Source organism: Mustelus asterias, chromosome 18, assembly GCF_964213995.1.
Source record: "Mustelus asterias chromosome 18, sMusAst1.hap1.1, whole genome shotgun sequence".
Lineage (NCBI taxonomy): Eukaryota > Metazoa > Chordata > Chondrichthyes > Carcharhiniformes > Triakidae > Mustelus > Mustelus asterias.
The window spans coordinates 82,680,234-82,693,415 of NC_135818.1; the positions used below are offsets into that span (position 1 = coordinate 82,680,234).

The window sequence follows — 13,182 nt, forward strand, 5'->3', positions numbered from 1 at the left end:
GGCCTAGGTAGACATTTCATAGAATCCCTGCAGTGCAGAAAGAAGGAAGCCATTCCGCCCATCGAGTCTGCACTGTCAACAATCCCACCCCGGGCCTACTCCCGTATACCCTCATATTCACCCTACTAGTCCCCCTGACACTAAGGGGCAATTTAGCACGGCCAATCCACCGAAACCACACATCTTTGGAGTGCACTTGCCTCAGCACAACACTGAGTGAAATATTAATACGTAAGAACATAAGAACTAGGAGCAGGAGTAGGCCATCTGGCCCCTCGAGCCTAGTCCGCCATTCAATAAGATCATGGCTGATCTTTTTGTGGACTCAGCTCCACTTACCCGCCCGCTCACCATAACCCTTAATTCCTTTACTGTTCAAAAATGTATCTATCCTTGCCTTAAAAACATTCAATGAGGTAGCCTCAACTGCTTCACTGGGCAGGGAATTCCACAGATTCACAACCCTTTGTGTGAAGAAGTTCCTCCTCAACTCAGTCCTAAATCTGCTTCCCCTTATTTTGAGGCTATGCCCCCTAGTTCTAGTTTCACCCACCAGTGGAAACAACTTCCCTGCTTCTATCTTATCTAGTCCCTTCATAATCTTATATGTTTCTATGAGATCTCCCCTCATTCTTCTGAATTCCAATGAGTATAGCCCCAGTCTGCTCAGTCTCTCCTCATAAGCCAACCCTCTCAACTCCGGAATCAACCTCGTGAATCTCCTCTGCACCCCCTCCAGTGCCAGTATATCCTTTCTCAAGTAAGGAGACCAAAACTGTACACAGTACTCCAGGTGTGGCCTCACCAGCACCAGCTCTCGACTAAAACTTGGCCCCAGCCTGAATTGTGTGGAGGTATCGTATGATGTGTACAGAATTCATCCAGAAATGCAGAATGCATCACCACATATGGATGTTTTCCTGCAGTCCTCACAAAATGGTCATACCAAGGATAACAAGTGTACTGAAATGAATAAAGATGGTATTGTATTGTTAAAGATTGCAGCCTGGAGCTATAAGTTATGATGGCATTGCATACAGAATCAATTGGAGCTTGCATTGTGAAGGATTGCATTGCCTGTTTGACGGGGCATTGGTAACTGAAAGATTAGTCAGTAAACTATGCCCATTTCTTTTTCCATTCCTTCAAACACGCACGAAAGCAGCTTACTAACATGACTGCACAATTACTGGACCAGATGTCAGTCTACTTTTAGTCACTCATGGGGTGTGGGCTTCTCTGGCTAAGCCATTTATTGCCCATCCCTAATTGCCCTTGAGAAGGTGGTGGTGAGCTGCCTTCATGAAGCGCTGCAGTCCACGTGGTGTAGATGCTGTTGGAGGGGTGAGAGTTCCAGGATTTTGACCACAGTGAAGGAACAGCAATACATTTCCAAGTTTCAGTGGCACAGTGGTTAGCACTGCTGCCTCACAGTGCCAGGGTCCCGGGTTCAAATCCTGGCTTGGGTCACTGTCTGTGCAGAGTTTGCACGTTCTCCCCATGTCTGCGTGGGTTTCCTCCGGGTGCTCCAGTTTCCTCCCACAGTCCAAAGATGTGCGGGTTAGATGGATTGGCCATGATAAATTGCCCCTTAGAGTCAGGGGGACTAGCAGGGTAAATGCATGGGGTTATGGGGATAGAGCCTGGGTGGGATTCTGGTCGGTGCAGACTCGATGGGCCGAATGGCCTCCTCTTGCACTGTCGGGAGTCTATGATTCTAAGTAAGGATGGTGAGTGACGTGCAGGAGAATTTCCCAGGCGGTGGCGTTCCCTCGTGTCTACTGCCCTTCTCCTTCTAGATAGTCGAGTTTGTGGGCAGGATTTTCCGACCGCGCTCCCCAAAAGCCAGAAAATCCTGCCTGAGGTCAACAAACCTTTGCATGGTCCGCGTCCCGCCCGCTACGATTCCCGTGGCGGCCGGGACGGGAAAATTCAGCCCTGTGGAAGGTGCTGTCGAAGGAGCCTTGATGAGTTGCTGCAGTGCACCTTGAGGACGGCACACACGGCTGGGAGTGTGCATTGGATGTGAAAGCAGGGGAGGATAAGGCGATGCATGGGGCTTCTTTGTATTTGTGCGATTGAAATGAAGTTTTGAGCGGCAGTCAGTGAGGTTCAGTATTGTTGAACTGAAAGCACCGACTGTGTACACATCGCTCAGCACATCATCAAGCCCAACACTTCCACAGTCAGTCGGGTCTCTGTATAATTGGCTAACTGTTCTGTATTCAGGGATTAGGTAGAAAGGGATGAGGTTCCTGACCACAATTACCTCATCCTTTGTCAGGACGCTGCGAAGAAACGAATATACTTCAAAGATAAGTGCTGACTTATTGTTGCCTGGCAACTGTTGCAGTGGTTGGAAGAGATTTATCCGAGTGCAGTAGAGGGAGGGACACAAGTCGGGATGCCAACCATCCTGGGTTGACCCTGGAGTCTCCAGCAATTAAATTCTAATCTCCAAGGCACTGCGAACAAACGTCACTGCGAAGAATCGTCACGGGGCCAGTGAATGAAATGGTGCTTTCATAGAATTTTATAGAATCCCGACAGTGCAGAAGGAGGCCATTCGGCCCACCAAGTCTGCACCAACCACAATCCCACCCAGAGCCTATCCCATAACCCCATGCATTTACCCTAGCTAGTCCCCCTGATACTAAGGGGCAATTTAGCATGGCCAATCCACCTGAACCACACATCTTTGGAGTGTGGAAGGAAACTGGGACACCCGGAGAAAACCCATGCAGACGTGGGGAGAACGTGCAGGCTCCACACAGACAATGACCCAAGCCGGGAATCAAACCCAGGTCCCATGCGCTGTGAGGCAGCAGTGCTAACCACTGTACCACCCTGCCACCTCTTGTGCCACAGTTCCGCCCCTTTCCTTGTTTCCTTTTCTCTGAATAATTTGCTTTTATTGTTTTTTTTTCATTATTGGGACATGGGCGTCGCTTGGCTGGCCAGCATTTATTGCCCATCCCTAGTTGCCCAAGGGCAATTGAGGGTCAACCGCATTGCTGTGGCTCTGGAGTCACATGTAGGCCAGACCGGGTAAGGACAGCAGATTTCCTTCCCTAAAGGATGTTAGTGAACCAGATGGATTTTCCCGACGTGGTTTCATGGTCATCAGTAGATTCTTAATTCCAGATTTTTTTTTATTGAATTCAAATTCCACCATCTGCTGTGGTAGGATTCGAACCCGGGTCCCCAGAACATTAACTGAGTTTCTGGATTAATAGTCTAGCGATAATACCACTCGGCCATCGCCTCCCAACAACCCAGCCATAACCACGTCTCAGCAGCCACTTGTATCAGACAGAACCTGAAACTGGACCCCAGGCCAGTATAGTGCGCTAGAAACAATACTTTTCACTGTATATCAATACATGTGACAATAATAAATTAAATCAAATCAAAATCAAAATTACAATTCATATAATTCCAAAACGCAGAAACATTTATGTCCCATGTTGAAACTAAGTAGGCACCCGGATCATGAAACCTTCCATGAAACCTGGAGGAGGAAGAATCTGGGGGATATGGAGAAACAATGAGGAATGAGATGAACTGGACTGCTCTTTGAGAGAGCCGGCCTTGAATGATGGGATAAACTGTCTCCCTCTGCACAACGTTTCTATAAATGGAGTGCAAGGAGTCCAACAAGGCGAATGTTTGAGGTCTTCCCATGATAACCTGACCCACGGTTTAGTTTTTGAAGCTGGGATTAGCCAGCAGTATGGAGCAAAGCGTTTGATTGTAATCAGATTATCACTGGAATGCCTGGTGGAAGGAACCGCCTAAGGACCTTTCCAAAGGCAACTGGACATATAGAAGAGAACTAATCTGCAGGACATTGTGAAGGAGGCTAAGTAGGGGAGCTCTGCCAAAGAGCCAGCACAGGTACAATGGGCCGAATGACTTCCTTCTGTAATTCTGTTAGACTCCCAACAAGAAGGGTATTTGAACTGAATTGGAGATTTCCATAGCCCAAAACGTAGACTGTTGAAGCATTCAGATGATTCACACTAAGTCGAACTCATCTTTTCCTGGGATCTGTTGACTCCTTGCCTCCCTTTGCTTTTCCCACTTTGCCAAGCTTGTTGACAGCTTTATCCACTCCCAGTCTGTCCCACAGATCACCTGTTCTAGTGGCGTTAGCTCAGGAATAAATATTGCCCAGGGCTCCTGCACTTCTTTGAAATCATGGGGTAGGGGATTACCCACCATAAAATCATAAGAAATAGGAGCAGCAGTAGGCCCTTCAGCCCCTCCATCCTGCTGTACCATTAACTAAGATCGTGGCTGATCTGAAAGCGGTGTTAACTCGACTTTCCTGCCTGCACCCTTCATTCCCCTGTCAGTCAAAGATCTGTTTCATTTATCTTCAATCACCCAGCCTCCATTGCTCTCCGAGGAAGTGAATTTCAAGGATTATCAACCCTCTGAGAGAAGAAATTCCTGTTCATAGGGTTCATAGGGGAGAAGGAAAGGAGAGGGTGCAGAATGTAGTGTGGCAGTCATAGCTAGGGTGTAGAGAAAGATCAACTTAATATATGGTAGGTCCATTCAAAAGTTTGATGGCAGCAGGGAAGAAGCTGTTCTTGAGTCGGTTGGTACGTGATCTCAGACTTTTGTATCTTTTTCCCGACGGAAGAAGGTGGAAGAGAGAATGTCTGGGGTGCGTGGGGTCCTTGATTATGCTGGCTGCTTTTCCGAGGCAGCAGGAAGTGTAGACAGAGTCAATGGATGGGAGGCTGGTTTGAGTGATGGACTGGGCTTCGTTCACGACCATTTGTAGTTCCTTGCGGTCTTGGACAGAGCAGGAGCCATACCGAGCTGTGATACAACCAAAAAGAAGCTTTCCGTGGCACATCTGTAAAAGTTGGTGAGAGTCATAGCGAACATGCCAAATTTCCTTCGTCTCCTGAGAAAGTAGAGGCATTGGTGGATTTTCTTAACTGTAGCGTCGGCCTGGAGGGACCAGGACAGGTTGTTGGTGATCTGGACATCTAAAAACCTGACGCTCTCGACCATTTCCACGTCAACCCCGTTGATATAGACAGGGGCTTGTCCTCCACTAAGATTCCTGAAGTCGATAACTATCTTGTTTGTTTTACTGACATTGAGGGAGAGATTCTGCAGTCTCTTTCCTATTTAAATAATATTCTGATTGTCTGCTCTTCCCGCCAAAGTGGACAAGCTCACATTTCCCCACAATGCACTCCACCTACCAAATTATTGCTCAATGGCTTCCCCTATTGGTATCCCTTCACCGACTCTTTGTATCCTCACAACTTGTTTTCCGACCAATCTTTGTACCATCAGGAAATTTGCCTCCAATGCAGCCAGCCCCTTCATCTGTGTCATTAACAGGGGCCCACCTGGATATAGTTCACCTCAGAGGTCAGAATTGATTGGTTTAATGTTTTGTCCGAAAGGGGGCGCCTCTGACAGTGCGGCACTCTCTCAGTTTCGATCCTATAGACAAATCACTGGAGTGGGGTTTGAACCCACAACATCCGAGTACGATGTTTAACCAGAAGTGTGATATCACTGACCTGCTCTGGCACAAGCCGCCGATCTGTTTTGGGTGAAGACATAGAAGCGTGGGGGCGGCACGGTGGCACAGTGGTTAGCACTGCAGCCTCACAGCAACAGGGACCCGGGTTCGATTCCCGGCTCGGGTCACTGTCTGTGTGGAGTTTGCACATTCTCCCTGTGTCTGCGTGGGTTTCCTCCGGGTGCTCCGGTTTCCTCCCACAGTCCAAAGATGTGCGGGTGAGGTGCATTGGCCATGCTAAATAGTCCCTTAGTGTCAGGGGAACTAGCTAGGTTAAATGCATGGGGTTATGGGATAGGGCTTGGGTGAGATTGTGGCCGGTGCAGACTTGATGGGCTGAATGGCCTCCTTCTGCAATGTAGGATTCTATGACTCTATGACATAGAAGATAGGAGGAGGCCATTGAACCCTTCGAGCCTGCTCCGCCATTCATTACGATCATGGCTGATCGTCCAACTCAATAGCCTAATCCTGCTTTCTCCCCATAACCTTTGATCCCATTCGCCCCAAGACGGGAGGTGATCAATAACAAATCAACAGCACAGTAACAATGTTGAGAAAGAAAGGGAGATGAGATGTAAAGTGGGGAGGGCAGTGGTGGGGGGGGGAGCTGTTTTTCCACCCAAAAATAATTTTGTTTGTAATATTGACTGCAAAAGCATATTAACGCAACACTTCCAGAACCTACTGAGACGGTATGTGAAAGTAATGAGAAGCTGGCACTGAGGCCAAGGGTGATTCAGGATAAAATAGACAATAATTCTCTATTTTAATCCAGAGTCTAGACATTAATGCTGCCTCCTGCTTTTCTGTTGTTCGTGCTAAGTGAATAGAATATTTATTACAAAACAGTCTGTCAAATGGTTTGTTGTTGAAGAATTGGATATAAATAGATAATAACGCCTTGCTGTGGTTTAATATTAAATTTGTGGCATCTGATTGCTTAGATTACATAGTAACATAGAAACATAGAAGATAGGAGCAGGAGGAGGCCATTCGGCCCTTTGATCCTGCTCCGCCATTCATCACCATCATGGCTAATCATCCAACTCAATAGCCAAATCCTGCTCTCTCCCCACAATCTTTGATCCCGTTCGCCCCAAGCACAATATTCAGCCGTCTCCTGAATACATTCAATGTTTTGGCATCAACTACTTCCTGTGATAATGAATTCCACAGGCTCACCACTCTTTGGATGAAGAAATGTCTCCTCATCTCCATCCTAAATGGTCTACCCTGAATCCTCAGACTGTGACCCCTGGTTCTGGACAGCCCCACCATTGAGAATATCCTCCCTGCATCTACCCTGTCTAGTCCTGTTAGAATTTTATAAGTCTCTATGATCCCCTTTCATTCGTCTAAACTCCAATGAAAACAATCCTAACCTAATCAACTCTCATCATACACCAGTTCCACCATCCCCGGAATCAGCCTGGTAAACTTCGCTGCATTCCAAAGATGTCCGGGTTAGGTTGATTGGCCATGCTAAAATTGCCCCTTAGTGTCCTGAGATGCGTAGGTTAGAGGGATTAGTGGGTAAAATATGTAGGGATATGGGGGTAGGGCCTGGGTGGGATTGTGATCGGTGCAGACTCGGTGGGCCGAATGGCCTCTTTCTGTACTGTAGGGTTTCTATGATTCTATGATTCCCTTGAGAGCAAGAACATCCTTCCTCGGAAAAGGAGACCAAAACTGCACACAATGTTCTCGTTGTAATGGTTGTAATGTCCTATCTGTGTTACGAATTGTGGGTTTTGAACAAAAAATAATGTGGTCTGCACATGGAGAGTCAAAATAACACACAACAGGTTTTATTGAAAGAGATGTTCTCTACACTGCACATAGTACAAACTGAAAGTAAAACAGTAGCCTCTGCAAACACCCTAATGATATTGCCAGCAAATCATGTGATCAGCTCTTACAGCAACCTGCAACCCTTTAAATATATAATAGTGGCTATATAGGCAGCACAGCCAAGATAAACCAATTACAGCACCAGTCACTATCACAACTTTCTGAGTTCTGAATTCTGGATTATTCAGGTTATCCCACATAGATGTGGAGGAGTGAAAGGTGGGAGTGATGGTTGAAGGTGATTTCTGGGATGATATAGGATATAGTCAATCGAAGTTAACCGAAGATCATGTCGTACCGGGGGTTGGGGGTGAGGTGGTAGGGAGTTGGTGGGGAGTTGGGGGGGGTGCTGGTTAGGGGGGGGGGAAAGTGGTCTGGGGAGTGTAAACTAAGTTTGGTCTCATTACCCCTCCCTACCTGCAAACCCCCTCCCGCACCCAGGGTGGGCTAACTCAAAATTAGGAGTGGTTGTAGAACTACGTAGGATCAACTGCACAGAAAGAGACCATTCGCCAATCTAGTTCACCTGTTCTGGTGGTTTTACATTGCACCCTTTCCCTACTTCTAAGACACACATGGGGTGGGATTTTTGCAGCCTCGCTCGTCCCGAAAACATACAATCCCGCCCCAGGTCAATGGACCTTCCCATGTTCCTCCTCGCGCCCGTTCCTAGTCCGATGGTGAACGGGCCGGTAAAATTCCAGCCATTGTCTCACCCCTATCAGTCTATCCATCACTTCTTACCTCTCTCGTGTACTTATCCAGCTTATTTTAGGTTATTTGGGGGTTGGTTTAGTTCAGTTGGCTGGACAGCTGGGTTCATGATGCAGAGTGACTCCAACAGCACGGGTTCAATTCCCATACCGGCTAAGGTTATTCATGAAGGCCCCGCCTTCTCAACCTTGCCCCTCGCCTGAGGTGTGGTGACCCTCAGGTTAAATCACCACCAGCCTATGGTCCTCTGGGCCTATGGCGATCTTACCATTACGACTACACGGTGGCACAGTGGTTAGAACTGCTGCCTCACAGCACCAGGGACCCGGGTTCAATTCCTGGCTTGGGTCACTGTCTGTGCGGAGTCTGCACGTTCTCCCCGTGTCTGCGTGGGTTTCCTCCGGGTGCTCTGGTTTCCTCCCACAGTCTGAAAGATGTGCTGGTTAGTTGCATTGGCCGTGCTAAATTCTCCCTTGGTGTACCCGAACAGGCGCTGGAATGTGGCGACTTGTGGATTTTTACAGTAACTTCAGTGCAGTATTAATGTAAGCCTACTTGTGACACTAATCAATAAACTTTAAACCTTTATGTTGCTTGCCGCAACTGGTCCTTGCAGTTGTGACTCAGACATTTCCCTGAATTCCTGAATGGATTTCTTGGCGACGCAGTCCTGATCCCTCGTTTTGGACTGCCCTCCAAATGGAAACATCTTCTCTCTAAATAACGACACAGGACATTCATAATGCAAGATTCTGTATCATTTAAATGGAAGGTTGGCTGACATATAAATCTCCAACACTAGTTATCTGTGCATAACTATCGTTCAAACTGATACCATGTGCATTATTTAATGACCAACTTCTGCACAACTTCAATCAGACGCTCTATTTTCCGCAGAATAACACAGAGCGTACGGAGCAGAATCAGACCAATTGTCTCTAATTGATGTGTGCTGCTCTCAAAGCTCCGCTCAAGTCTCCTCCCTCTGTGCGTTATCTAATCCTATCAGGACAACTTTCTATCCTTTACTTCCTCATGTGCTTATCTGGAATCCCCTTAAATGCATCTGTGCTACTCACAACACTCCATATCACAGCACATTCCACACCCCAACCACTCGCACAGTGGTTACCACTGCTGCCTCACAGCGCCAGGGACCCGGGTTCGATTCCCAGCTTGGGTCACTGTCTGTGTGGAGTTTGCACGTTCTCCCCGTGTCTGCATGGGTTTTCTCCAGGTGCTCCGGTTTCCTCCCGCAGTCTGAAAGACGTGCTGGTTAGGGTGCATTGGCCATGTTAAATTCTCCCGCAGTGTACCCGAACAGACGCCGGAGTGTGGCAACTAGGGGATTTTCACAGTAACTTCATTGCAGTGTTAATGTAAGCTGACTTGTGACCCTAATAAAAAAAAACTTTAAAACTCTCTGAGTAAAGTGAATGGCGTTAAAAACTTCTGTCAGCTCCCCGCTCCCCCAGCCTCTTCAGCCATTCCGAATAGTTATTCACTTCTAACGTAGCACGGTGGTTAACTGACCACTCTTCACATGTGAGCCCATTGAGTGACCACAGGTTGCTCTTCGCCCTGGCTTTGACTGTGACCCTCTCCTTTCCTTCTCTATGTCAGACCATAAGACACAGGAGCAGAATTAGGCCACTCGGCCCATCGAGTCTGCTCCGCCATTCAATCATGGCTGATATTTTTCTCATCCCCATTCTCCTGCCTTTTCCCCATAACCACTGATCCCCTGGTTAATCAAGAACCTATGTATCTCTGTCTTGAAGACACTCAATGACCTGGCCTCCACAGCCTTCTGCGGCAAAGAGTTCCACAGATTCACCACTCTCTGGCTGAAGAAATTCCTCCTCATCTCTGTTTTAAAGGATCGTCCCTTTAGCCTGAGGCTGTGTCCTCTGGTTCTAGTTTTTCCTACCGGTGGAAAAGTGTACACTAGTTTCGAGTGTACTCTATGAACGGTATGCTTTGTCTGTATAGCGCGCAAGAAACAATACTTTTCACCGCATCCCAATACATGTGACAATAATAAATCAAATCAAATCAAAGAACATCCTCTCAGGCAATATCAACACCTTGGCTGGAATTCTCTGGCTGTTCACTCCAGCAAGATCCTCCGGTCCCGCCGGCTGTGTACCCCCACCCACGGGATTCCTGCCGGCTTAAGGTGGCATCAGTGGGAATTCCCACTGAAGGCTGAAGAGGCTGCCAAGGAATGTGAAGTGAACGTCAGGGCAGGGTATTGGGGTCCGATCCCTGGAGCCACTGGGATGTGGCGGTGGGGCAGTGAGGGGGTAGGGGTGGGGAGGGCAGGAGTTGGGGAGAACGAGTAGCCTTTCGTTTGCAGGACACGAGCATGGACTAAATGGGTGCAATGGCCTCTCTCAGCTGAATGAACCATCTGAGCCTGTCGAGAGGGCTAGAATACAAGAGCAGGGATGTACTTCTGAGGCTGTATAAGGCTCTGGTCAGACCCCATTTGGAGTATTGTGAGCAGTTTTGGGCCCCATATCCAAGGAAGGATGTGCTGGCCTTGGAAAGGGTCCAGAGGAGGTTCACAAGAATGATCTCTGGAATGAAGAGCTTGTCGTAAACAAACAGCAATGTGATAAATGACCAGATGATCCGTGACAGCGATTTTGGGGGATAAATATTGGCCCATTCCGGGGCTAACACAAAATGGTGCCCTGGGCTCTTTTACACCCACACAGGAAGGCAAGATGCTTCCTCTGCATCAACCCCCACAGAGGTCGGCCCTATTTGTTTAACACTGTTTGGAACTAGTTTCTGGAAAAGGCACCTCATACACGGGCTGGTGAATGGTCAACGGGGAGAGAGGAACATACATCGCAGCAATAGGTCACAAAGGAAAGGGAGTGAGTGTTCCATCTTCATTAGAGACATCTGAGGGAACATTCTTTTTCTAAATGCTCAGCTTACAAATTGCCACAAGTGAAGAATTTTACAGCTATATTTTATGACAGGAACAATTAAAATTGTAATGAACAATTTGAATATAGAAATTATATATCCTCGGGGGATCTTAATGCTCAAGAACACCACTCTCAAAACTTGCTGCATTTCCAGCTCTGGATTCCTTACACGGTTGGTATTGTGCTCCCTGGAATATCACACATTGTTTATAATCCGATTTCTATATACTTGTGAATCCATTCAGGGTTCTACGTAAATGCACATAGTTGCTGATAGGAAACTCTGTGGGATTTCCTGCTCCTTCAGAGACCTTTTGCTCACACTGGGCTACAGTTCCATGGGTTTATTACTCACACTGGGCTACAGTTCCATGGGCGTTATTACTCACACTGGGCTACAGTTCCATGGGCGTTATTACTCACACTGGGCTACAGTTCCATGGGCGTTATTACTCACACTGGGCTACAGTTCCATGGGCGTTATTACTCACACTGGGCTACAGCTCCATGGGCGTTATTACTCACACTGGGCTACAGCTCCATGGGCGTTATTACTCACACTGGGCTACAGTTCCATGGGTTTATTACTCACACTGGGCTACAGTTCCATGGACGTTATTACTCACACTGGGCTACAGTTCCATGGGCGTTATTACTCACACTGGGCTACAGCTCCATGGGCGTTATTACTCACACTGGGCTACAGCTCCATGGGCGTTATTACTCACACTGGGCTACAGTTCCATGGGTTTATTACTCACACTGGGCTACAGTTCCATGGGCGTTATTACTCACACTGGGCTACAGCTCCATGGGCGTTATTACTCACACTGGGCTACAGCTCCATGGGCGTTATTACTCACACTGGGCTACAGCTCCATGGGCGTTATTACTCACACTGGGCTACAGTTCCATGGGTTTATTACTCACACTGGGCTACAGTTCCATGGGCGTTATTACTCACACTGGGCTACAGTTCCATGGGCGTTATTACTCACACTGGGCTACAGTTCCATGGGTTTATTACTCACACTGGGCTACAGTTCCATGGGTTTATTACTCACGCTGATCTGACACTGACACATTTCAACTGGATCTTGATTTTCCCCCACAGACACGTCCATTCTCATAGGTTCCAGCTGGATTTTGCGAGCTGCCACAGCGAGTGTTTTTGGTCGGATGGGGGGAGCAGGTAAAATAGGTCAGGTTGCCACCCAACCACCATCTCGCCCACCCCTGAACTGACCCCCATGTGTCATCCACCACGTGTAAATAAACAATATAAGGTCAATTGTGCCTGTTAGCTGCCTACACCACAATATAGTGGTGTGAACAGGCCGCCCTGGGTAGACAGGCTATATTTTGTAGCCTCCATTAAAATGGGAAGGAAGGAAATGAGGACATTTTGGGTGCATGTCTCCCCCCTCCCCCAAGATGTCACCCCCCTCGTTCCAATCTCATTCCCACCCTCCAAAACCCATTATCCCCACCCCCTCTTTCCCCTCCCTGGGATCTCGCATCGCTCCCTGCCACAAAACCTCAGGGTATGCCTATCCTGGGGCAACCATGATCTTCATCCACTTCCAGCAGTCCTGGCAGTGCCCGCTACTGAGCTCTGGCACTGCCAAGACTGGTGAAGCTGCTGGCCAATCAGATGGTTGCTGGAAGCTCCGGAGGGCCAGTCTTCCTCCCTCTGTGGGGTGGAAGTTCCGTCCCCGACAAGTTCACCCCCCCCCCCTCTCCCTCCCCGTGTATTATAACTGTGGAACAGCCTTGTCGGGGCACGTCACCTTCCGGCCAAATGCCCTTCTGCTCCTTCTCACTGAACCATGTTGTCAGCTCACAGGTCGCATGGCAAGCTCAGGCTAAAGAATTACCTGCTGTCTCATTTAACCCCTGAAGAATGTCCAGAACCAGGGGTCACAGTCTGAGGATTCAGGGTAGACCATTTAGGACGGAGGTGAGGAGACATTTCTTCACCTGGTGAGCCTGTGGAATTCATTACCACAGGAAGGAGTTGATGCCAAAACATTGAAAGTATTCAAGAGGCGGCTGGATATAGCACTTGGGGCAAATGGGATCAAAGGTTATGGGGGGAAAGCAGGATTAGGC

At 48.1% G+C, this 13,182-nt stretch overlaps 1 protein-coding gene across 45 annotated transcripts in view; it reads left to right on the forward strand.

The window, feature by feature from the left end:
• The window catches only part of nrxn3a (neurexin 3a), a 1,279,906-nt gene that overhangs the window by 1,213,179 nt on the left and 53,545 nt on the right, over positions 1-13,182 (forward strand). The window contains exon 15 of one of the 45 annotated variants that reach the window (XM_078234437.1): positions 3,871-3,897. The exons of the other annotated variants lie outside the window; for them this stretch is intronic. Within the exon in view, the coding sequence (XP_078090563.1) occupies positions 3,871-3,897 (27 nt within the window). The remainder of the gene's footprint in view (positions 1-3,870; positions 3,898-13,182) is intronic. 45 annotated transcript variants of the gene reach the window in all.